General features: G+C 40.5%; 1 protein-coding gene across 2 annotated transcripts in view; it reads right to left on the bottom strand.

Annotated features, from left to right (window-relative positions):
- ADAMTS20 (ADAM metallopeptidase with thrombospondin type 1 motif 20) overlaps positions 1-21,757 on the bottom strand; it is a 190,033-nt gene extending 168,276 nt beyond the window's left edge. For both annotated transcript variants that reach the window (XM_081247912.1, XM_081247911.1), the window contains exons 1-3: positions 21,365-21,757; positions 20,423-20,784; positions 3,418-3,580 (exon numbers count right to left, since the gene is read on the bottom strand). In XM_081247912.1, coding sequence (XP_081104038.1) covers positions 3,418-3,580; positions 20,423-20,784; positions 21,365-21,455 — 616 coding nt within the window. In that variant the 5' untranslated portion in view covers positions 21,456-21,757. The remainder of the gene's footprint in view (positions 1-3,417; positions 3,581-20,422; positions 20,785-21,364) is intronic.
- Between the last annotated feature and the right edge of the window lie 3,440 nt (positions 21,758-25,197).

Here is a 25,197-nt window from a genome sequence, read left to right as displayed (position 1 = left end):
TATGGAATAGCCTACAAGACCCTTGGAGCCCTTTCGGTCAGCCTGTGTGCCTTCACGGCCTCATCTTCCCTTACCTCCTACACTCTTCTTCACACACATCAGGACACTGAAGACACAAATATTATTCCCCCTTATCTGGAGGTCTGTCCTAACCAACTGCTGTAGTTTTTGTAACTGATGAGTTGGTATTAGTCACAGGACCAAACTAACAGCCAAAGATGCTTATGTGTCCGCCACAGTCCAGCTTTCAACAAGCACACTGAAACCGTATTACAAACCTTCCGACCACAAACCACAAATTGTGATCAGTGTTTCACTTCCTGCCCAACAGGAGACACCCTGTGTAAAAACTTCCCATCACTGCAGAAACAAAGCCTTTGCCCGTGCTTTTCCCTCCCTCCTTCACCTCCTGACCAAGCTGGGTGCTTCTCCATGAGACCCAGGGGGGCATGTCCCCATCTCTTGGGGACTGTAAGTAATAAACTCTTCTCTCAAAGGCAGTTATCTCTATGTCTATCTTCTTAGCATACTTAACTAAAACAAATCCCGCAGATGTTTTAATATAAGCCCATCCTCCTTTTTTTTTTTTCTTAGAAAATACCGATAAATCCTTCACAGTGAAAATTAAATGGTTTAAATGTCACCTCCTTGGTGAAACCCAGGGCAATTTTTGTTGCTCAGCCGCTTGATCTGCTCCTAACACAGGTAGGGCAGCCTCTGCTCAGTTTTGCAATTTTTCTGTTTTTGTGCTCTTTTGTACCCATTGGGCTTGGAGAACCTAAATGAAGAGAAACACTCAAGTCTTACCCAGTTCCCTCCTTTATATATATTAAGGACTCAATGAATAAATTTGCAATGGGAGAAAGGGAGCAAGGCTCACTGGATCCCCTGAAGAACCCAGACCAGCTCTGATCCGCCTTGGAGGATAAACAACAGCAGAACCACACTTAACAGAATCCAGAGGTTTATTTTCATTCCTGTCAGGCTTTTCAGGTCTTCCCTCTCCCTTGGGTTTTAATTTTGTTACTATGTGATTGTTTGTTCATTTCATGGGTTTTATGGGCTTGTTTTGCTATTTCCACTGGATTTTACTTAGACTAAGTCTGATGTCTACCTGGGAACCTGGCATCCACAAAGGCTTAGGTTTGGCTACCAAATATAATTCGTATGGCCTCAAGGCACATGGTGAAATCTGATGTTAAAAACAACTTAATCTAATTCATCAAGGCTGAAGTCACTATGAATTACAACATTTTTAGGGTTGTAATGAATTAAAAGCAATAGAAATATGGGGGGAAAATGACCTTTCCTTTTCCAATTAATCCTTTTGGTTCAAGCCCTAAATCTTTAGGCCTACCTATTTGAAGAATTCTCCTGAATGAAGGTTTACCTTTAGAATATGTAAGATTCTGCAAGTATTTCTGAACAACAATGTGTGAACTGGGGAAGAAGAAAAAAGCCTTTGATAACATTTTACTAATTACATTTATAACTCTCCATTTTTACTAACAAGATGATGATTAACAGGTAAGTATTTAGGCCACTAATTGATTGCTTTTTTTAGTGATTAAAAATATGCATGTTAACTATACCTAAAAATGTAGGTAATTTAAGAACTGAAAAGAATGATACTACTTTTAACATTTTAGTAGATAAATGTTGTGGGAAATAATATCATGATTAAAAGTAAATCCCATAGCTTTCTACTTGCTTGTTATTTGTAGCTTTATAATAAATCTAACTTAGTATAAGTTTTTTGGTTTTTTAAACAAAAGGGCCTGGCTTTTCTTGAACCATTCTCTTTCTGATAATGAACACTGATTGTGAATGCAAAACCTTGCATATCATTATGTGAAACATTTATGCATTCAGAGTGTCTACTTGGTGGCTTTCTTCTTAAGAAGCTAAACAATTCATTAAACAAGCTGCTCCTGAATGGTAGATCAGAACAAGCATAAGCTGCCTTCTGTAGAATTCTATTGTGGAGCTGTACCCATTTGTGTTTTCTTTGAAGCCACAAAAATGAAACCCTTATGCTCATATTAAAAGCATAAGAAAGGCATCTATTGTGTCAATAGACTTAAAACACGGCCTTAGACACAGTGAGAACCACTCCAAAATGGCACTCTTATAATAGCAAAGGTTAAGAAGTGCATTCCCAGGGAAAACCTTCAAAGGCCTACATATCATTATATCCCAAAACAGATGGCATCGCAGTGTTTGGAACTATAGTTTATGGACACCTACAATCTCAAATAAATCCTTTCTAATCCCACTCTTTTGTCTAGATTTTGTACTTTGATGATAACTGCAGGTGCTTTTCTCCATTCTTCATAGAGTGACAGGGTGACAAAATGATACAGTGAAGATTCATGTACATATATGGACACAACTCTTAATACAACTTCTATGCAACATACAAGTATTCTACTAGCAACAGACTTACACTTTATAGAAACTGGCAATTCCTAGATTGTAATCTATGATAAATCATTAGTCTGAATTTTATAGGAAATAATGAAAAAAAGCACCTCTCTCTCATATATTGCTGAAAATATAAACTGATAAAAACCACTTTGCAAAACAATGTGGAATTCTCTAGTATCTATGTGTATACTTCGGGAAAACTCAAACACAGGAGATAAGGACAAAAAATTTCACAGCAGCATTGTTTATAATAGCAAAAAAATGCAAATAACCCAAAAGCTCATCCACAGGAAAATGGATATGTGAACTGTGATATACTCAGCAATGAAAATGAACAGCTGCTACATGTACCCACGTGGATGAACCTCAGAAACAATGCTAAGCAAAAAAGTCCCAGAAAACGATCTGCAATGCTTCCTTCATGCAAATTTAAAAGCATGCAAAATCGAGCAACATGTTATTGTTACTTAGGTTCAGGTTTTTTTTAATCATGTAAAATTTGGCTGAGAAAAATCATACTACTGTGACTAAAGGACTGAAATAAAAGTTTTCTGATTCTTTGCTACAAATCTCGTATACAGTGGACCCTTGAACAACACGGGTTAGAATTGCACGGATCCACTTATGTGAGTTTTTTTCACTAAATTTTTACTACAGTACTACATGATCATGGTTGTTTGAATCCATGGATGGAGAACTGAATATAAGGAGGGCTGACTGTAAAGTTATACATGTATTTTCAATTGTGAGGGCATCAGTGCCCCTATCCAACATGTTGTTCATGGGTCAACTCTACTGAACACATTTTTGGATTCAAATTTAGTCTACAACAAAATTGCCTACAGATAATTTCTAATGGATCCTTACAGGTCAAGAAAATTTATTTAAAATATCATATATATCAATATTTAAGGAAAATATGTAAATTCTAACCTGAAAAGGATTTAAATAGTATATTTTTACTGTAAAGAGTTTTACTTCATAGTTTACCTGAAACTTCACAAGGCTTGTGAGACTGCAGAAAATAGTTCCTCTTTAATTCCTGTCTGTATATAAGATGTGGCTTGTTATGATCATCTTCATGTTCACTCCCATCTGCCTTCATTATAGGTTCTAAGAAATATTCACCATCATGTGCTTTAAACGTTCCCATCTGGAAATAAAGAAAATAAAAATTAATTTTCTTCTGTCGCTAAGCAGAGAAAGCACGCTGTGCCACAGGTTAAAATGAGAGCACAGAAACAAGACAGCCAGGAGTTCATTCACTAAATGCCATCAATTAAACATAATGTTTCTTTCCTGGCTCACTTCTCTCTCTTATGTATAAAGTCATGGAGACTGGATAATATTCCAATAAACCAAGGAGAAATGACAGGTATTCCAGGTATAAAGAATAGCATAGGGCTTCCCTGGTGGCGCAGTGGTTGAGGGTCCGCCTGCCGATGCAGGGGAAACGGGTTCGTGCCCCGATCCGGGAAAATCCCACATGCCGCGGAGCGGCTGCACCCGTGAGCCATGGCCGCTGGGCGTGCGCGTCCGGAGCCTGTGCTCCGCAACGGGAGAGGCCACAACAGTGAGAGGCCCGTGTACCGCAAAAAAAAAAAAAAAAAAAAAGAATAGCATAGGCAAAGGCATTAAAATGGCCAAAAGCTTAGCACATTCTAGAAGTAAGAAAGCCTCTTTCTTTGGCTTTGGTCTATGTAAGGTAATAGAGTGAGACAAGACTTAAAAGGAAGGCTGGGGTCAGATAAAAGATCTTGAATGTGACACTAGCAATTTAGAATTTGTAAGCAATGGGGAGCCATTGAAGAGTTTTCTCAAAGACCTGTCTCCTGAATTCCAGAATCCAATATCCAACTTGCTTTTTGACACTTCCTAGTAGCATTCTCAACCTCAACATGTCCAAAGACAAACTCTTTCTTTTCAGTCCAAACCTGCTATTTCTTCAATTCTCCCTCTTTCAGTAAATGGCAACAGTATTATTCAGATAGCTTAGGACAAAAATCCTTAGAGAGAAACCAAGGATGGGTCTCAAATCCCACAGTCAATTCACCTGCAAATGTAAATGGCTCAACCTTCAAGGTATAACTGAAATCCAACCACTTCTCCCAAATTTTATCACTACACCCATGATCTAACCTAACTTTCTCTCCTTTCTGAACTAAATCAATAGCCCTCTATTGTCTCTACAGAGGAGTCAGTAATTTTTAAGTCTAGATCATGTTGCTCTCAAATCAAAAAAACAAAACCAAAAAAGTAACGTGACTTCTCACGTCATTCGGTAAGATTCAAATTCCTTACCATGGTCCAAAATGTCCTGCGTGATCTGCCCACCCCTTTGCACCACCCAGTCCCTCCAAGCACACAGATGACCAACAGCTCTGACCTCACCTTCTCCCATTCTACCTTGGCTCATTCTACAGCTCCATTCCTGATGTCTTTGCTATTCCTCAAACATGACAAATATTCTCTCACCTCAGGACCTTTGCACTTTCTAAACCTGCCTCAAGCACTTTTCCCTGCTCACTCCCACTATCACTTGTTTCAGGTCCCTAGTCAACATTCATGACCCTATTTAAACATGTTACCCAGTCTCCTACGTCTATCCCCACTATCCAGTTTCATTTTTCTCCATAATGCTTATCACTACCTGATAGATTATTATTTATAGTTGTTTCTTGTCTGATACCATCCACTAAAATATAAGTCCATGAGAGTAGAGCTTTGCCTGTATTTTTCTCTGCGTGCCTGTCATGTCTACCACATAGCGGATATTGGATAACATATATTAAAGGGATGAATAAGACTGTAAGACATGGAATTTAATCTAGTGACACCATATGGTAGAATACTAGCAGTTATAAGATAGAGGCTATAGCCCAGAAGAGAGGTAACAAAACCTGAATTATGGTGACAGTGATGGTATAGCAGTTGGAAGAGAAAGATTACAAGATGCGAATGCCTGAGGAAAGCAGAAAAACAGACAGTGAGAGGGAGAACTTATGATAGAGATAATTTTCTGGGAAAATATTATTTACCAAAATGACTCCAGAAATGTTAAAAATCCAAACAGACCCCTTTTCTACCAAACAATAGAAAAAGATGTCAGAGTCACATCACACAAACTCCTGGCCTTGATGATTTCATAGAGGAATTCCACCAAACCTTGAAAGAGCAGATAATTCCACTGTTATTTGAACTGTTCCCAAAAATGAAAAAAATCCAAGTTATTTTTATGAAGCTAGTGCAAACATATAGCAAAGCCTGGTAAAGACAGCACAAAATAAAACAACAACCCAGAAAAACAAAACAAATACAGGACAAGCTCACATATGAATAGCAAGCTAAAAGTCCGGAACTGTATTAACAAACAAAAGTCAGTAATGTGTGAAAAATACATGACGAGATGGAGTTTATCATAAGAATGTAACTATGGCTGGGCTTCCCTGGTGGCGCAGTGGTTGAGAGTCCGCCTGCCGATGCAGGGGACACGGGTTCGTGCCCCGGTCTGGGAAGATCCCACATGCCGCAGAGCGGCTGGGCCCGTGAGCCATGGCTGATGAGCCTGCGCGTCCGGAGCCTGTGCTTTGCAACGGGAGAGGCCACAACAATGAGAGGCCCACATACCGCAAAAAAAAAAAAAAAAAAAAAAAAAAAAGAATGTAACTATGGCTCAATATTGGAAATCTTAATTCATCATAACCACTTACACAAATGGAAAAAAATCACATGCCTTTTGAAAAAAATCACCATTCTTGATCTTAATATCATCAATAAAATATAAATAGGTAGATGCTCCCTTAACAAGATAAACTCTGTCACAGGCCAAAGACAGTATCATGCATAACAAAGATAAATGCAAGGCATTCCCACTTAGATCAGGAATATAAGGATGCACAGTATCACCTGTCCTAGACAACAGAATTAGATAAAAGATTAGAAACATAAAATTGGAAAGGAAGAGTTAAAACTTTCATCTTCATAGGTGACAACAGTGTATACCTTAACAAATAAGAACTAACTGAAAAACTACTATAAAAACTAAGTGAATTCAGTGAGAAAATACACAGGCTTCAATAATATTCATGTGTATAAAAAACAGTGAGAAGATACTATGGAAGAAGCAATCCAATTTACAAAAGAAAGGTTAAATGCCCAGGAATAAAACAACTTTGTCAGATTCCTGTAAAATGTCAAAGGCCTACTGGAGAACAAAGGAAGAGAACTTAGAAACCACTTGCCATGTTCCTCGATATGACAAGATCTCAAAAAAATACCAACAGATTTTTTAACATGTAAACTGCTTCCAAAGTACATACAGAAAAAAGAAATAACCAAGATAATTATAAGAAAAGAGTGAGGTGGGACTAGGACTACAAGATATTAAAATATTATAAAGCCACATTAATTAAATACTCCAATGCTGGCATATGAGGAGACTAATGGACCAATGAACTGAAAAGAAAGGCAAGCAATAAATCCTAAACCATAGGACTTAGTATTATTAGTATATAGACTGCATCTCAAATCAATGAGGAAAGAGTATATTTAATAAATAGATTATGACATGTGGGCAGACATCTGGACAAAATAATTTGGATACATCCCACACAGAATAAATTCCAAGGGTCAGTGATGTAAACTTTTGATATAAAACTGTAACAGCACTAGAAGGTAACATGAGAGAATGCCCCTTTTACTTTGGAATAGGGAAGGTCATTCTAACCATGACTCAAAACCCACTAAAAAAATGTTAAACTTCACTCAGGAAGAACAGAAATTAATACTAAACTGAGAAACCATTTTCACTTATGAGACTGGCAAAATTCTAAAAGTTTATAACATACTTCAAATGTGTCTGTGGAAAAACGGGCACTCCGATACACAGCTGTTGAAAATGTAAATCAGTGCAATCACAATGCAAAGCATCGAGCAATATCTATTGCAATTACAAATGTGTTTGTTCTTTAACACAGCAATTCCCCTTTTGAAAATTTATCCTACAGATATTGTACATTTCCACACATATTGAGCTAACATAATTAAGGTTACAAACTACAGCACTGTTTTTAACAGCAAAATATCAGAACCAATTCAAAAGTCCACTGTTAAAGTATATTTACATAAACTATGGTATAACCGTATAATGGAATATCTTGTTGTTATAGACAAAAAAGAATAAACATTTTATGTAGTGATATGGAAAGACCTCCAACACAATTATTATACCAAAATATAAAACTGTAAAACAGGATGCATAGTATACTACCATTTGTGTAATAAAGGAAGGAAAAAAACCTAAATATTTCTATTTGCCTGGTTGCTATTAAAGAAATGCTAGAAGAATTCATTAGAAACAGTACAGGTAGAGGTGGGAGAAAGCAGATGGATTCAGTATGGACTAGGTATAGCATCCTTTTCACTTCAGGTACTTCATATACACTGTTCCCAATTCCCACCCTTCACCTCATATTCCTGCCACAGCCCCCTGCCTGGTGAACTCCATCTCATCGTTCAAGTCTCAGCTTCAGAGAGCAGCTACCCAGAAAGTTTTTCCTTTACCAGCTAACTAGGTAACCACATCCCTACCTTTAATCCTGAAAAAATATTACGTATTTATTTATTTATTTATTTATTGCGGTACGTGGGCCTCTCACTGTCGTGGCCTCTCCCGTTGCAGAGCACAGGCTCCAGACGCGCAAGCTCAGCGGCCATGGCTCATGGGCCCAGCCGCTCTGCGGCATGTGGGATCCTCCCGGACAGGGACATGAACCCGTGTCCCCTGCATCGGCAGGCGGACTCTCATCCACTGCGCCACCAGGGAAGCCCATGAAAATATATTACTTTTTTAGAGTTTACTACTGTTTGATTTCTTCAGAGCACTTACGATGTTGTATTTATATATTCGTTTGCTATTTATAACTGTTCTCCCTCATTAGACAGGCTTCATACAGGAAGAGACCTAGCCCTGAATTTACATTGCCTTATACAGTACCTGACACACAGCCAGCGTGGTACACAATAAATATCTGTTAAACCAAGAAAGAGATTATTTCCTACTTTTTGTAAACTCAGCTTATATTGAGCAGAAGTAGGACAAATCTGGACACACAAGCTGGAGCTAGAATATGAACTCTTGAATTTAGGGATGTTATAATAAAAAGAGTCCATAAGCAGGTGAGAAAAAAATTGCATTTTTATTACCATGAACCTATAACTGAAAGTTAGAATTTTCTTCAACTGTGAACGTAGGCAACAAATCCCAGTGATGTTGCCAGTGGAGAGCAGATATTTTCATCACAGGAAGATGTTTGAGATCTCAAAATATTGTTTATGCTCAACAACTGTGTTATTAGATCTACCATTAGATCTTATTTAATGTGGTAATAGGTAAAATTTTACATAACTATTTTTAGTATCCTGATAACTGTATTTCAATAAAATTGGTTTATTTTGTAATTTATCTTAGGCACTTGAAAACATTCTGAGAAGGGCTCCATTGGTGAATTATCAACAGGTTTGAAGAGAAATGGGAGGAGGAAGGAGAGTCAAAGCGATAACTTCAGAAGATTAAATAATATCTTTGTGCAGCTGCTAAGACAGCAAGGGATGAAACAGAAAGAACTTGCACCCACTGGTAGTCAAGAGAGTGGAAAGAATCCCTCAAATGGTCAGCTCTGACCAATAAACCTCTTTCTCTAGTTTGGTGAAGCTAAATCATCGAGGGTAGGCATTCATCATAATTTCAATAGCTAACTCGGATCTATACAGCAGACATCATTCATATACACTTATAGTTTATTTCCACCTAATAATAACTGAGGTAAATTATTATTATCCCCACTTTACAGGTGAGATGAATGAGGAACAGTGAGGTTAAGTACCTTGTCCAAGTCTTACACCTAGTAAGTGACAGGACCAAGATGTGAACCCAGTTAGGCTGGCTCCACAGTTCGTGCCTTAACCCAGTGCACTGTGGTACTGATCATACACCAATTCTGATAAACCCTACAAGACAGCTGACAAATATTTAATGAGCAGGCAGAGTTCTAGGAATCTAGAAATCCCTGCCTTCCAAGAAGTCATACTTATATGGGAAAAGACAGATAATAAAAATGTAATATGCCTGGTGGTAACAAGTACAATAAAGAAAATAAGACAAGGAGACAGAGAATCCCAGAGGGTGGGGGGAGGCACTCTAGGCTGAGGCTAGAATAACGAGGGGGTAGCCATGGAAAACCCTGGGAGAACACTGCAAACAGAAGAGTGGTGACTGAAAGGCCCAGTGATGGGGAAAAGCTTGGCAGGTTCAAGTGACAGAGAACAGTGAGGCTGAAACTTTGCCAACAAGGGGATACGCAGCAGAAGCTCAACAGGTAGGGGCAGGCTGCACTCATTATGTTTGACACTGGAAAGCACTCATCACACCTCTGAATACACAAATGTACATTTACCTCCATGTAAAACTTGGCAGGGCTTCCCTGGTGGTGCAGTGGTTGAGAGTCTGCCTGCCAATGCAGGGGACACGGGTTCGAGCCCTGGTCTGGGAGGGTCCCACATGCCGCGGAGCAGCTGGGCCCGTGGGCCACAACTACTGAGCCTGTGCATCTGGAGCCTGTGCTCCGCAACAAGAGAGGCCGCGATAGTGAGAGGCCCGCGCACCACGATGAAGAGTGGCCCCCGCTCGCCGCAACTAGAGAAAGCCCTCACACGGAAACGAAGACCCAACACAGCCAAATAAATAAATAAAATTAAAAAAAAAAAAACTGGCAAGTTTCCACTTAGAAAAGCATATTTCTGTGAAAAACCAATTCAGAAATAATAACTAAATTATGGATGCTATGATAAGCACAGTTTTAGTGAATGAGGCTTCATTTTCATTTCTTAATTATCTTTAAATTATTTAGGGATAATAACTTTGAAATTGTTGCTTTAAATTCCATTGTAAAGAGCATACGTAAATCACTATTTTAACTGAATAGTCACTGCAAGCTGTTTAAATGATTAGGGCAATTAGAGTCATAAATTCTTCTTTACATTCATAATTATTACCACATCAACCTCTCCTTAAAGGTATTAAAGCCTTTACTATTTTTACACTTCCCAAACCTAAAACATTGCCTGAGACGTAGCAGGCACTCAACACATATCTGTAGAAATAAACGTTTTTTTAAATAAATTTAGCTATTTATTTTATTTTTGGCTGTGTTGGGTCTTCGTTGCTTCACGCGGGCTTTCTCTAGTTGCAGCGAGCAGGGGCTACTCTTCGTTGCGGTGTGTGGGCTTCTCATAGTGGTGGTTTCTCTTGTTGTGGAGCCTGGGCTCTAGGCACACAGGCTTCAATAGCTGTGGCTCACGGGCTTCAGTAGTTGTGGCTCACGGGCTTAGTTGCTCCATGGCATGTGGGATCTTCCCGGACCAGGGCTCAAGCCCATGTCCCCTGCATTGGCAGGCAGATTCTTAACCACTGCGCCACCAGGGAAGCCCAAAATAAACATTTTTGTAACATGGTAAAGTACCTGATTTTCCCCCCATGTACCCTTTAGTAATCCTTTTATTTTTTTCCTCTAATATTCTTAAGTTACAATAGTTTAGGGACTTGTCTGAGATGTAGTTACATGATTTTGTTTTCTTTTAATGCTGAAAAGTAAAATGTGTAGGTGCTCTTGGTTACATAATGTGCTAGTATATTAGGATTACACATTTTTAAAAGGCCTAAAAATTAAAGAAATTCCATCAGATATACTGAAATTCTAGTCTGTAAAATAGAAAAATTTATAAAGAATTCATCTATTTCTTAGATACTTTTCTAGTATACTATACTCTAGCATATTTCATTCATTCTTCAAGTGCTTATTTTCCAAATATAACTACAAATCACTTATTTTCAATACATACCAAAATTCCAGCTTTCTTTGCTTTCCCAGAAAAAATAATTAACTATACTTAGAGGTAACAAAGACTACTTTTGAAACCTGAGTAAATGGACCCATGGGAAAAAATCACTTTCTACCTTTTTTAAAAAGCATGCTGAGCAGAAGAAATATGATAGCATCCTGGTAAAAGATACAAATAGGAATGAGGCAGCTTGTTACTCATCCCATAACTATTTTGAATAATGTCACACTTTTCCCAAACAATACTGTAAATATCTATACCTTGAAAACTTTTTTCATATACCTTTTGGATCAAAATCTGACTATGGGGTACTTCTATGATAATGTTCCAATAAACCCACATATGGGTCCAACCTGCACTCTCATGTGAAAGATGAATATAGTTGTATCGATTCCATCAGCACTTCCTTTAGTCATGCTAGAACACTCTAGCCTGCTAATAATACTGCCTTTATAACTCAGAGGCCTTTTCTTCAACAAAACCTCATGCTTAAAAGAGTAATTTCAAGAAAAAATAATTTGTCCTCAAAGGGGTTTGCCTGTATTTATCAATGAAGGACTTAAGAGCATTTTGCTTCCAGCAATTTTTCTATAAGCCACCCCACTGCTGAGGACTTTCTCTTCAAAAAATAAAAATATTAAAGCTTTGCCTAAAGTCTCCTAAGGAAGCACTTAATTTTTTTTTTCAACTTGGAAAGGAACCTCATAAGGCATTGGAGGACTTAATAAAACAGGTGGTTCATAGAATTATATTTAGATCATGCCATATTTTTAGCAACCTGCCTATCTGCGGAGGGGCACTGCAATTTGATTCATGAGAAATGCCAATCAAATTCCAAAGCCTTTCTTTTGATGACTATTAAAAGTAGCATAAGTAGTTTTCACTTCGGCAAGGGGTTCCCAATTACTTGAAGCAATGATCTTCTATTTGCCAAGGCAGCAAGTGATTATGCAACTGGTTCCAATTTACTCTCATAGGTCAAAATTTTTATGTTTAGAGAATTTTTATACAATAGTTTTTCCAAAATGTTATTTCAGTATTTTGACATTCATTCATATATTTTTCCCTAAATACTTGGCAAACACATGTATTATAGCCACAAACAATAATGTACTCTCAGATTTTATTAAAGGGTAAAAACAACAAACACAAAATGTAAACCATTTGGACTCTTTTCCCAAATCATTTACAGTTATCATATAAGCACTGGCAGCTATAGAACTAGTTCAAAATAAAGGCACTATTAAACAAGGCAATTAATTAGAGCCAATACTGAGAATTTATTTTAGTAACAGATTGCTCTCAATTATTAATAAAATTGGATTTTCATTTAAGGACTGAATCACTGGTAATTACTACCATGAAGACAAAAATGTTTAGTTTCTCAATCTTTAATCATATGTCACGTTAGAATCAGTTTGATGCTATTTGTAATAAGAAAGCCTGAGTATGAGTCCTGGGTCTGCACTCATGGAATCTTGGGCAAGCCACTTCATATCTCAAACCTCAGTTCCATGACTTATAAAACAAAACAAATAATTCTATCTACCTAACTTCCTTAGAAAGACAATGTGTGTTAAAATGATGTCAGTAACTGTTTTGAAAGTGAGTATAGTTTGATATAGGATGGAAAAGTCTCCACTAAAAACACAAATGTTACAGCTACCCTTTTTTACCCTAAGCAGAGTGTAAGTGTTATGTAATAAAAGGTCATGAAGATTAACTCTGAGATTCATTTTTATTTTAGGGTACTCTGTTCAATGCAAAAGATATTTTCCCCTGACAGTTCCTCATTATAACACCACTGATCATACCTAGGAAACAGCGTGTTATACATAAGCACACATTGAATGAATCAATCAATGATATGAAGAATATGTAATTGGCCGCAGAAGCCTAAAGCAGAAGATACATTGCAAAGTTTTTGAAAAGAGAGTCTTCTCTCATCTAGTAGCATTCGTTATTCCCCATTCCACGGGGCAATTCCAGAACTCCAGTATAAATGTGAGAGGAAACACTGCTGATACTCACCTAAAAAGACACTGCTCTCTTACCACGTCCCTACCCATGAGGATCAAGAAAATAAGACAGACTCTGGACTCATCTACCCGAGATTCATGCAGCCAAATGACTCAGCTACATAAATAGTGTCCCAGCAACATCACCAAGGAGTAAATTCTGTAACATTTCTCTTTTTTGTAGGCACTGAGGTATGTTTGAAGTCACATGAACTCACTAAAAGTGGAGAGAACTGTCAAAGAAATGGCCATGTTTCTTTGACCTGTGGGGTCCAGGTAGTGGTTCTCAGGACAGCCTCTGCCATCCTCTTACTAAACTATCTGCAAAGACATGAAGCCCAAAGTCATTATAACAATTAGAAATTTAAAACAGTAAGAAATGATAAAGAACTACTCTGTAGGTATATAATGGAAAGATGTTCATGATATATTGTCAAAATGTTATAAAGCAATATTACTTAACAAAGATATATGTACACAACCTGGTCAGCTCTTTCTAGAGAAGATGGAGAAAGAAAGGAAGGCTCAGGATGGATCTGGAAAGATGAGTAGGAGTTTAAGGCAAAGGACATTCTAGACAAAAAGAAGAGTAAATATAAATTCAAACCATTATGAAGATTAAAGTAAACCTATGATAGAATCAAACAAATGTTTCTAGAATAAGTATCTCTTTCTTGCCACCTCTCCTGTTATTAACTTTCCTGGTTAATGGCTACAGGATCACTCAGTCATTTAAGTCAGAGTCATTAGAACCATTTTGGTTGTCTGCTCTTCTGGTCCAAAATTCTAATGGGTCTCCTACAAGGTGGCTTAACTTCAGCACTACTGACATTTTGATAATTCTTCATTGTAGGAGGCTATTCTGGGCATTGTTGGATGTTTAACAACATCCCTGGCCTCTACCCACCCAATGCCAGTAGCTTCCCTTGCCCCCTGCACAGCTCTCACAACCGAGTGTCCCCAGACTCTGCCAAATGTTCCCCGGGGGGACAAAACTGCCCCATTTGAGAACCACTGGTCTCACAGTGCACCTTCCACAGGGACCCAACTCTTCTCGCCACTGCAACCACATTACTTCCTGCGGCTCCCACTCCCCACCTTTACAGGGGTCTTCCTTACTGCAGTGGTGGTCTTCTCAGTGCCTCGCTGTCTCCCCTGCTCCTTGCACAATGGTGCATAAGGGCAGACCCCTCCCAACACACCAAACTAACCCACCATCTACAGTCTAAGCCTTCATGCCTTCACAGTACATTCCAGGACTTAATCTGACTTCAACCTTACCTTTCACCCTCACCTCCTAATCCACCCTACTCTTCAGCTGCAGAGACCCACAAGAAGCCCTTGAATTTTCACATCCCCAAATGTTTATTCATCCCTCAAAGTCCAGCTGAGAAGCCTCCTCCAGCACAGGTCTCGAAACACTCTTACTCCCTCCTTCCTCAAAGTTCACCCAGCACTCCATGTATGCCTCTGTTAACAGTATTTAACAGACTATTTTCATTGAGTGTGTGTACGTGTGCCCGGTGTCACTATGCGGTGGCCCTGAGAATGCTGAGCATAATTGACCAAGGACCCCCACTCCAGGTTTTGAGATCCATCCGTGCTTGTGCCCCAACCATATCTCCCATGCACCACTCCAGCCAGTAACTGAGTGTGGCAAGGATATGAAGAGGAAACTCATTCTTAGGAGGCAAGGCACCATTGTCCCAGGCAAATCTGGCTTGAGGGGGGCTTTGCTGAACCTTGCTTAGACTGCCCGGCAGCCTGGGATGCTTCTACCCAACATTTTCATCCTCTCTTCACCTGATTCAGACTCCACTGCTCGCTCCTTTTTTCTAACACAGACACTTCCCATGTTAAACTCTTTGCACATTTAATCCCACCTTGACATCTGCTTCGTGGAGGACCTAGGCTAACACTTGAATGTTAAAGGTAGAGGAATAAGAAATTCTCCCTAGTGTTGCTCGAGTATTTGACTAAATATAGGAATAACTAAAAGGGATCCTTATGAATTTTCCAACAAAAAATATGAATACAGAATGGCATGTGTAATGACCTGAGGCTATGTGACTTCTGAGCAAATAGGAAGTTTAAAAAATAAAGTTTTCCAAGAAGACAAAAACCGGTAAAGACACAACGGATAGTTTCCATACATTTTTCTTCTGTCTGAACATGGAGGTACTACAGCACCTAAATAATCAGTCATCAGAGGACATTAGTGCCTGACATGCCTCAGAATGGTTCACATGAGAAACTTCAAAAAAGTACACACAGCCACTGCAAGCTACTCCGTGAGAATACTGTATAAGCCAGATGCAATGTCTGGTTTTATGACATCTGGAAACTGTTTCTTTCAACCAAAAAGACTGCATTGATTCAAATCCCACCAAGAAACAGTGAAGCTAATTGTCTAGGCGGTCGGGTTAGTCCCTGAGGGCCTTTGGAAGAAGGGAACCCACCAGGTAATGTGAGAGAGCTGGTAGACGGACAGGGGTTGTTGGGAATAGCCTCTGTACAATTTACACATGCCATTCTGACAAGGATATGCCCCAAATATTACAACTTATGGAATACTGACCTCTAGTTTGGCAAGAGTGTATCAACATCATGAGAAAATAGATAATATGGCCATGAAAACAAAGTTTAGGGTTGAATCTAGAGATATTAATGCCTGTTAACTATATATTCTGTGACTTTATCAATGAACTAAAAACAGATTTTGATTAGCCATTATATTACATATAGGTAATTTTATGATTTGGCTCTATTTTCATATCTACTATAGATTTTAGAAATGTCAAAATAAATAATCAGAAATGTTTGAATTATGTGATAAATACTTACACTTAGAAGAAAGAAAACTTACAGAGAAGGAAAGATTAGAAAAGCAAAAGTTATACCCACATGAAACAAAGAAAATTTCTGGCAGACTCATAGCCCCTCTGGTTCTTGGGCCCAAAACACTTAAGAAAACTAAACAATACAAGTCATGGTTCAGTGGTTTAGTGAAAGAGAAAAACACATAAATACTAAGACTTGTAGAAGTGGGGGGAAAAAGTAGCTGTGTAGAAATTAAAAGAAAATGTTAGTTTATATGTTTGAGGTTAATGCAACACTAGCAACTGAATGAAATCAATAAGTATGTTGTGATGTCCATTTTTTTAAATGGTTGTATGTACAGAGGTATTTGGAAAGTAGTAACTTGGTTTGTATTCCCTTCCTTTAAAAGTCACATTCCTCAGTAGCCACCAGAGAAAGGAAAGGTAGATGCTACCTCAAATGGGAAGATGGAAGGGGAACAGCTCAAATGAATGAGGTGTGAAAGGGGAACTCCGTGGATTCCAGGAAGAAAAGAACGATGGAGGCAACGGATACGGCTGGGAAGATGTATGTGCGCTGACTTCTCCACTGGGGGTTTAAGGCCCTGGAGACTGCCAAGACTGCCAAGTCCCCATGCGATGTGGGACTCAAGGGAGGGGCCTCTACAAGCCCCTCCCCTCACCCCCCCACACACACATGCACTCACTGAAATAAGAGGTGTGGCAGAGTTTGGCGAAGGGAGGAATCAAGTCCCCCTAGACTTCCATATGCCATGAAGGGTCTCAGAGCCTTAGAGGGGTCTGGAAGATTACCAATGGCATCACCAAACCACCTTATATGGAGAGAGCACTGCAGCAGGAGCTAAGTGACCCTGTGTTGAAGGCTGCACATGCAGCAGCCAGACAAGAAGCCAAATAGGTGCTGCATCCAGAACTCAGAGGGACACGCAGCAACAGAGAGAGTCCAGGTAGGAAAGAGTCAGTGAGCCCCAACTGAGCAAAGAAAAGCCACAAGTTCTCAGGCCCAGAATTCAGCGGCTAGGGCCAAAAAAATGTAAGGAGACTGATGCATAAAGGACATCTAAGGCTAGAGGAACTGGAGGACAGTATGATTTACCCACCTTCCTCCCAAGCAATACAGAGACCTCAGAACACTGTACTGCCCTGTATGAGGTCAGTTTTCATCAATGGTCAACGTTTGCTTGAATCCAGCCATGACAATGAACATTAGCAGAAAAAAAATGAGGAAGTCACACACTCATTCAATATATTCAGGAAAAGCATTTGATTAAGTACAACATCCATTCATGATTAAAAGCAAAACTAAAAGCAAAGAGCAACTAGCAAAAGAGAACTTCAATAGGACTGGCTCTAAAAGTCCTTCAGTAAATCTCAACTTTAGTGTTTAATGGACTGACAAAAATCAAAGCTGAATCATCACAGGCGCACACATGCAAAGTCACAAAGATGAGCTGGGAAGCAGCAGGAGCAGGGCTGGAAGTGAGCATTAACTGACATCTTGGGCATTGTATCAAGGAGGATCTGCAAAAGCTCAGCTGGTCTAGGTTGTGGGTAACACAACTTTATCTGGATCTAAAGATTAATCTGAGACTAAAAAACAGGAATCTGATATAATAATAAATGGACTCTAAAACCTACCAGAAGTTCCACCATTTGATGAAACTATTATTCTAAAGAGTGCTAAGGATAGAGTCAAGGTAGAAATAAAACAATCATAAATATACAGCTAATATCTGTTATAGTGCTAATATCACAAGGGAGATTAGTGACAAAGAAATGTCACTAATCTCATCAGTGATTTAGACTTATAATGGGTCCTGATCATACTTCTAAAAGATTTTTAGATCCTGGTACCTCTAGTTATGTGCTGTATTACTGGAAACTTTCTATCTCTGCTGTGACTGATGTCCTCAACACAGCCCTACACATACAGAGAAATGGAGATAAAGCTGAGTTACATAGGTATGAAAATATGTTTTTAGATGTTAAATCAAACTCTGATAATATCAGTAAGTCTACCAAAAGCAAAGTACATACATAAATCAAATTAATAATGCATGATAACTAGACAATTATATCCAAATTGACACAGTGACAGGAAAGGATGAACTCCTGTTACGACTTAAAAACGTTTCAAACTGTTTTCTGATTTCAAAAAGGAGATATTGAATAATAATTTGAACTACACAAAAATTATGAATCAACATGAGCAGAAACATCACTCCTAATAATGCTTCCCATCTGGAATTTTTTTCCATGCCTTAAATACTAAATCAAGAAAACATGGGCTTCCCTGGTGGCGCAGTGGTTGAGAGTCCGCCTGCCGATGCAGGGGACACGGGTTCGTGCCCCGGTCCGGAAAGATCCCACATGCCGCAGAGCGGCTGGGCCCGTGAGCCATGGCTGCTGAGCCTGCGCGTCCGGAGCCTGTGCTCCGCAGTGGGAGAGGCCACAACAGTGAGAGGCCCGCATACCGCAAAACATACTGACCATGACAAATTTGTGGTAGTAAATCTAGAATTTTCTAGACAAACTAAACATTTTGAAAGGTTCTAGAAAAGAGAATATTTTTCTTTCCTTTGACGTGTAGATGGCTGTGTAAATATTAGTGTATTTCTGCCATTCTGATGTTGCATTTTACACTTATCTACAGCCAAAAAGAAAACTGTCCAAGGCATATATATATATATGCATACGTACATATATATATATCAAGATAATAGCAGAAAAAAGAACAAAGAGATGTTCCAAATCTACTTAGTAATGACCAGTACTCACACCCAGGAAGACATTTTACATCAATTACCCTGAAAGGAAGTATTACATTTGGCCTAGAGAGAACTGTTATCAATTTTCTACTTCATCAAAGAGTAAACAATGTTGATGTTCCGAAACTCATCTAAAATTTGCCCAACAAAAGCTAGAATACTTGGAAAGAATCCTGTAGCCAAATTCTTAGTTGTTTCTTCTTGAACACGTATTTATCAGAGGAGTTAATGATAAAGTGAGTTCATATATGTTTTAGTGTAAGTGTTCTCAACCAGAGGTTCCATGAACTTGGATGAGAAAGACATCTTTATTTTCCCTAACCTCTGATACATAACATTTCCTTCAATAATGATTGTAGGTAAAACCACAGACATTGTGACTTTGTTGGCAATAATATAATAGCTACTTCAACTCTAATGTAATGTAATACAAAACTATCTGGATTGTTTATTCTCATTACCACTACAAAAGTATAGAAGTAAGTAGTCCCCTCCCCAATAGATATTATTTAACGCATTAATAATGAAGGATGTATTATGACACCACAAATTCTAATACTTGTAACATTTTGATTACTGTTAGTAGTTAAAAGGAAGCCAATTAAATAACACGTATGTTATTTTACACATTTAAATTATGCTGAGAAGAGGCCCTGGGTTTCCCCTAGAATGCTGAAAAGTTGATGGCAAAAAAAAAAAAAAAAAAAGTTTAGAACCTCTGTTTTAGAGGGAGAGAAACAAATAAAACACATAGAACCCAATGTTTTATTTCATTTCCTCTCTCCACAATGAGGTTTTTACAAAATCCACATCTTTTACTCTTGTCACTCTAATGATCATTTCTCATTTGCTGGCACCAGATCTTTGTAGATGCTCTACATTTTTAAGTGCAGTGCATTTTAAACTGGCATATTCAACCTTTTCCCCATCTTGTACTTCACAGATTAATGGCCATCCCCACAGTAGCAAAAAAACAAAACAAAACAAAACAAACAAACAAAAACTCTTTCCTTTCAAACCTTTCATTTGTTCATTCTCTTTTCATTCTATCATTCTTCATTCAAGGAATAAATTTAAGTAAATTCAGGGAGTCTGCCTTAATAGATGGTCCAGAATGGGTGTGTCTGAATGAAGGAGGCTGTCGTCGTGCTGGAAATCACACTTCCTGTGTAGAAGAAAGGCACTCCCCACCTCCCTGACTAGCTCAGCATCCGACACTCTTTCTCGCAGCTTTGCACAGAAGGGTCAATTTTGCCCAGCAGGGAGAGACTTGCTGATCCTCCAAACCCTTCTCCCCACTGCCAGGAAGGAGTGGCCTCTGGCTGGGGTTCATCTAGGTGTTAATCCCTCTGGTGGCCCACTCTGATCTCTTGGGTCAACCAACCGCCCATTCGGGAAAAGCCAATGCCCAGCTCCCTGAACGAGCAAGGATGGATCCCAAGAAAATGCCAAGGGACCCGAGGGCGCTTACCAAGCCTCCACAAAGGCTGAAGACGGCTGTGTGATCCTCCTGAGCATTGACCTGGCCGCGGTAGAAGCAGTGGCGCAGGTCTGGGGGCGCCGTGCGGCGCTCCTCCGCCCGGAGCGCAGGGGCTCCCAAGTGCACTTCGGTGTAGCCGGCAGCCAGGAAGGCGGCGTCGGCGCTCAGGTTCAGCTGGAAGACCTGCCCGTAGGCGCGGATTCGGTAGTGGGTCCTGAACGGCGTGGGCTCCAGCGCCTCGGCGCTGCGCTTCCTCCGGCTGAAGTGGTGGCTCTTTGGGAACACTTCGCCGAACTCATTGACCCGCGCGGGGGTCACCACTTCGTAGGAGGCCAGTGTCCTCACCAAGGCTTCTGCAACCACAGCGATACGGCCGTTGAGTCCCTACCCGTTTCCACCTCCCCAGCGCCGAACTTCTTCAACCAAACGTCCCAGCCAGAGGGCCGAGGCCCCAGGTCCCCATACCCCCGGCGGGGCGCGACGAAAGAACACACGCTGGCGAGCGCGCGCGCACACACACACACGTGCGCTCTGTGAGTGTGCCTGCCTGCTTTCCCACACCCCCGATTCGCTCCACCCTCCCCAAGCAGGGACCCTGACACTCAGGGCCCTCAGCAGCACCTCCTTCCCGCGCCCCTCTTCGCCTCCCTGCCGCCGCCAACTCGTGCCCCGCGGGCGCCCGCGCCACCCTGCCCCACGCGTCCCCGCCGCGTGGTCCCCGGAGGGAGACGTGTGCCACGCGCGCGATTCCTCGAAACACCGCGCAGCCGCAACCTCCGGGGATGCTTGGGGCTGACTGATCCCGGAGTCCCGAGAGCCCCGGCAGGGCCAGGGTCCCCCAGCGGGCAGAGACGCTCCCCCCGCCTCCGTCCGCCCGTCCCACTCGGGCACGCGCCCCACCTCGCTGCTGAAGGCGCCCCGCGGTGACCTTACCCTGCCTGGGGTGGAAGTGAACTTCCCAAGACCTGGTGATGAAGAGCGAGAGCTGGTAGAGCAGCCCCGTCAGCCACTTGGCCACCCGCATGGTTCCACCGGGGGGATCCCGACCGGGGAGGCCAACCAGAGACGCCCGCCGCCCCGCCGGCTTCCCCGCGCTCCGCTGCCTCTCCTCCCTCTCGCCCGCCGCTCTCCGCGCCGGCAGCCGCGGCGCCTCAGCAGCCTCCGGAGCAGCAGCCCCGGCCCCGGGCCGGCCCGTCGCGCCACACCGCCAGCCTCCGCTCGCTGAGCCACTGCTTCATCGCACTGCAGCCCCGCAGCCTCCGGCTCGCAGTCGGCAGCCTCGCTCCGTTTCCTGCGCCCGCACAGCCCTCAGAAGCCCTCTCCTTGCGTCCAGCCCAGAGCGAGGAAGCGACCCGACCTAGCAGGAACAGTGCCAATATAGCCACCCCGGGCCTGGCGAGTTGGGGGGGAGAGCCCGCCCCCAGGGGCCGGGCCCGGCCAATCAGCTGGAGGCGCGGCCCGGGCTCGCCCTCCGGCGCGCTGCCCGCCCCCAGCCCCTAGCCGCAAGCGGAGTGCGGTCGCCGCAGGCTCCCGCTGTGGGCGTGCAGTGTGGTGAGTAGCCCGAGGCCCAGTTGGACACCATCCCGGTACCCGTAAAACCTAGGACTGATACAAGTTGCGCGGCCGAGGTCCAGATAGGGGATAGGTGTGTGAGGTTTTAGTTCTTACAATGAAATGGCAAGCATCAGAAGGAAAGTTTCTGTTATTTATGTTTCACGGTAATTCTAGGTTTCTCAAACAAGATAAAGTAAGCTACAGCGGAAAATTCTTGTAGGCAGAGGTTGCTACCAGTGAAGCTTAATGGCCAGGCCTCATTTGCAAGGACCCCTGTGCACCCGAGGGGTTGTTGTGGGTTTCAGTGTTGGAGGGGAAAGCAAAGGTGAGGTTGCAATCAGCAAACACTTCTGGGTGAGAATTTCTGAAAAAAGGATCTCAGTCTCCAAAGTTCCAGTAACTTATTGTGACTTTTTTCACTTTAGTATTCATTTTTGTACTTAATTTTGTGTAAAGGGCCCCCCAAAATTATATAAATGTCAAGCCCCACAAAACTTGGATCTGCCCCTGACTGTGGGTCATTGTTTTTATGAGACTTTCTGCTGGTAGTTTCACAGTATTCATATGTCCTTTGTTTATAATATCCAAATGACCCCATGTATCCACAGTTATCTTCCTCAGCAATTATTGTAGCTCTGAATCCAGTTGAGTCATCTTGTGTCTTAACTTGGATAAACCTCAATGGCAGCAGAAAGCAGTCATCATTTCAGAACTCCTTTCTCATTTCCCAAATCCACCTGTTTGATTTGCAGGTTCCATAATTGTTTCTCCCTATAACCAGTATGAAAAAAAAATGAAGTGGAAGTGGTCAGATATTGTTGAAATCCAACCAAGGGAGAGAAAGAATATGAGTATAAAAACTAAAGGAATTATATGGGTAACTCTTCACGAACACAAAGGAATACACTCTCAATTTAGTCCCTGGCTGCCCTCTCTCCTCTGAGCTCACAACAATGAAAATTCTGTTTGCTTTGAGTTGACCACTCATGACAGACCTCCTTACTTTTGTATCAAATGTGGAACAATCTTGTCCAAGGAAGGAGAGTTTCTTACTTTTGCCAAGGAAATTACCCAGCTCTGTAATGGTAATTCTTCCACAATCTATCCCCTTCTTTTGTACCCCTTGCTCACAAGTGTCATTTTATTCATCACAGAATTACAGACTTCTCATGTTGTTTTTCTAAATTAATCCTACTGTTACTCTAAACAAAACAAAAATGGACTTGAACCACACTTGTCTGTTTAGTGGTTACCTTCAGTACACTGTAATTTAGAGTCATTCCAATTACACTGTAGCTCTGAATGCATCTTTACCTTAGGAGCTATGCTTATCTTCATACAAATAACAGAAAATAGATCTGCACCTGTTTAACTGGCTATCTGCCGACTGCAGGCAAAGTAGATCCTTCATTTCCATCACAGAATATTTGTCACTCAAAGTAGTATTTGCAATGTGATATTTGATTTTCAACCTGCTCTAACTTTTTGGAAACAATATTCTAAGAATAGGGCTGTTTTTTCCTGTTTTAAAGAAGCAGGAAAATGTACAGGATATGTATTTTATGTCATTATAATCTTTACAGTGTTCAGTAAAGAACATTATTTCCTTCATTTTATAGAAGGTAAATGTTACGCAGTATCTAAGTAACTAACTGGATATCTACAAAGCCTTTCTGACACCAAAGTTTTTTCATTATACTAGACTAGACCCATTACGATATTCATATTATTTGTCTCTCTTCCTTTCTCCTTCCCTACCAAGTGAAAATGCCATGAATAAGCTAATCTATGCCATTTAAATCAAGCATTTCTCCACATGGGCAATTATAGCTACCACTTATGGGATTCCTTTGACATACCAGGCACTGTACAAGGGATTTTAGAAAGGTTAACTCGTTTAATTTATGCATTCCCCCCAAGAGAAATTAAGTAAATCACCCCAGATCACACATCAAGTTAGACTCATATCTCTTTGGTCTCAAATTCCATACTTTTTAAGAGTAGATTGTGTTCTTCATACTAGCTCAAATCTCATTACAGTCATAATCGTCAATCAACAGTAAAATAGATCAATAGATTGTGATATATGCACACAGTGCAATGCTAGACAGACTGAGAACATATAATCTACAGCCGCATGCAACAACATAAATGAATCTCACAAAAAATATTATTTAGAGAAAGACTTAGAGCCCCCCCCAAAAAATATAGTGCATATAAAATGACTCAATCTATATGCAATATACAAAAGCAGGCAAAACTGCTCGATTTTATTAGAAGTGGCTAATTCTTAGGGTGGGGAGAATGGAGATTGGAATAAAGATGAGTGAGATTCTAAGATGCTGATACCATTTTGTTTCTCGATCTACATTCTAGTTGAAGAGGTGGTGTGTGAAATTTCTTACATCTGCACTCTTGTGTATTTTTATATCATAATGATATGTATCATTTTTCTGTGTATATGTGCATGTAATAATATAATAAACATTTTTAAAGTAAAATACTTGCTATGAAAAAAACACCACTATTTCTTTACTATATGGAAAAAGTTTAAGAGAACTTCAGGTATTAAATATTAAAATTATCTTTTGAGGTAAATATTTATTTCCAGACACAACTTAATCCAATAACCAGAACCTATAACTAAAATCTCACGAGCCAAAAATGTCAAGAAAATTCTAACAAAATATCTTCCATGGTTATTGTCAGTCACTTAACTACTTATTCAATTTAAAAAAAAAAATAAGAAAGGAAAGAAAGAGGGGTATACATCCCTCCAAAGAACATATTTTTATTTTATTAAAATACATTGCTAACTGCATGGTATTTAACTCATGACTTAGAAAAGGAAGAAAGGAGGGAAAGAAAGAAGGGAGAGAGAGAAAGAAAGAAAGAAAAGAAAGAGAGAGAGAGAGGGAGGGAGGGAGGAAGGAAGGAAGAAAGAAAGAAAGAAAGTGAGAGAGAGAAAGAAAGAAAGAGAAAGAAAGAAAGAAAAGAAAGAGAGAGAGAGAGGGGGAGGGAGGAAGGAAGGAAGGAAGGAAGAAAGGGAGAGACAGAGAGAGAAAGAAAGAAAGGGAGAAGTGAGAGAGAGAGGGGCAGGGAAGGGAAAAAAAGGAAATCTAATAACTTTCCTCTGATTTTGAGGGATTTGTAAATAATTCACAGGTTTTCTTTTAAACCATGATGTACTAAGTTTACCCAAGAAAATCTAG

Source organism: Mesoplodon bidens (assembly GCF_964165515.1).
Source record: "Mesoplodon bidens genome assembly, chromosome: 11".
Classification (NCBI taxonomy): domain Eukaryota; kingdom Metazoa; phylum Chordata; class Mammalia; order Artiodactyla; family Ziphiidae; genus Mesoplodon; species Mesoplodon bidens.
This window is presented reverse-complemented; position numbering and strand designations above follow the sequence as displayed.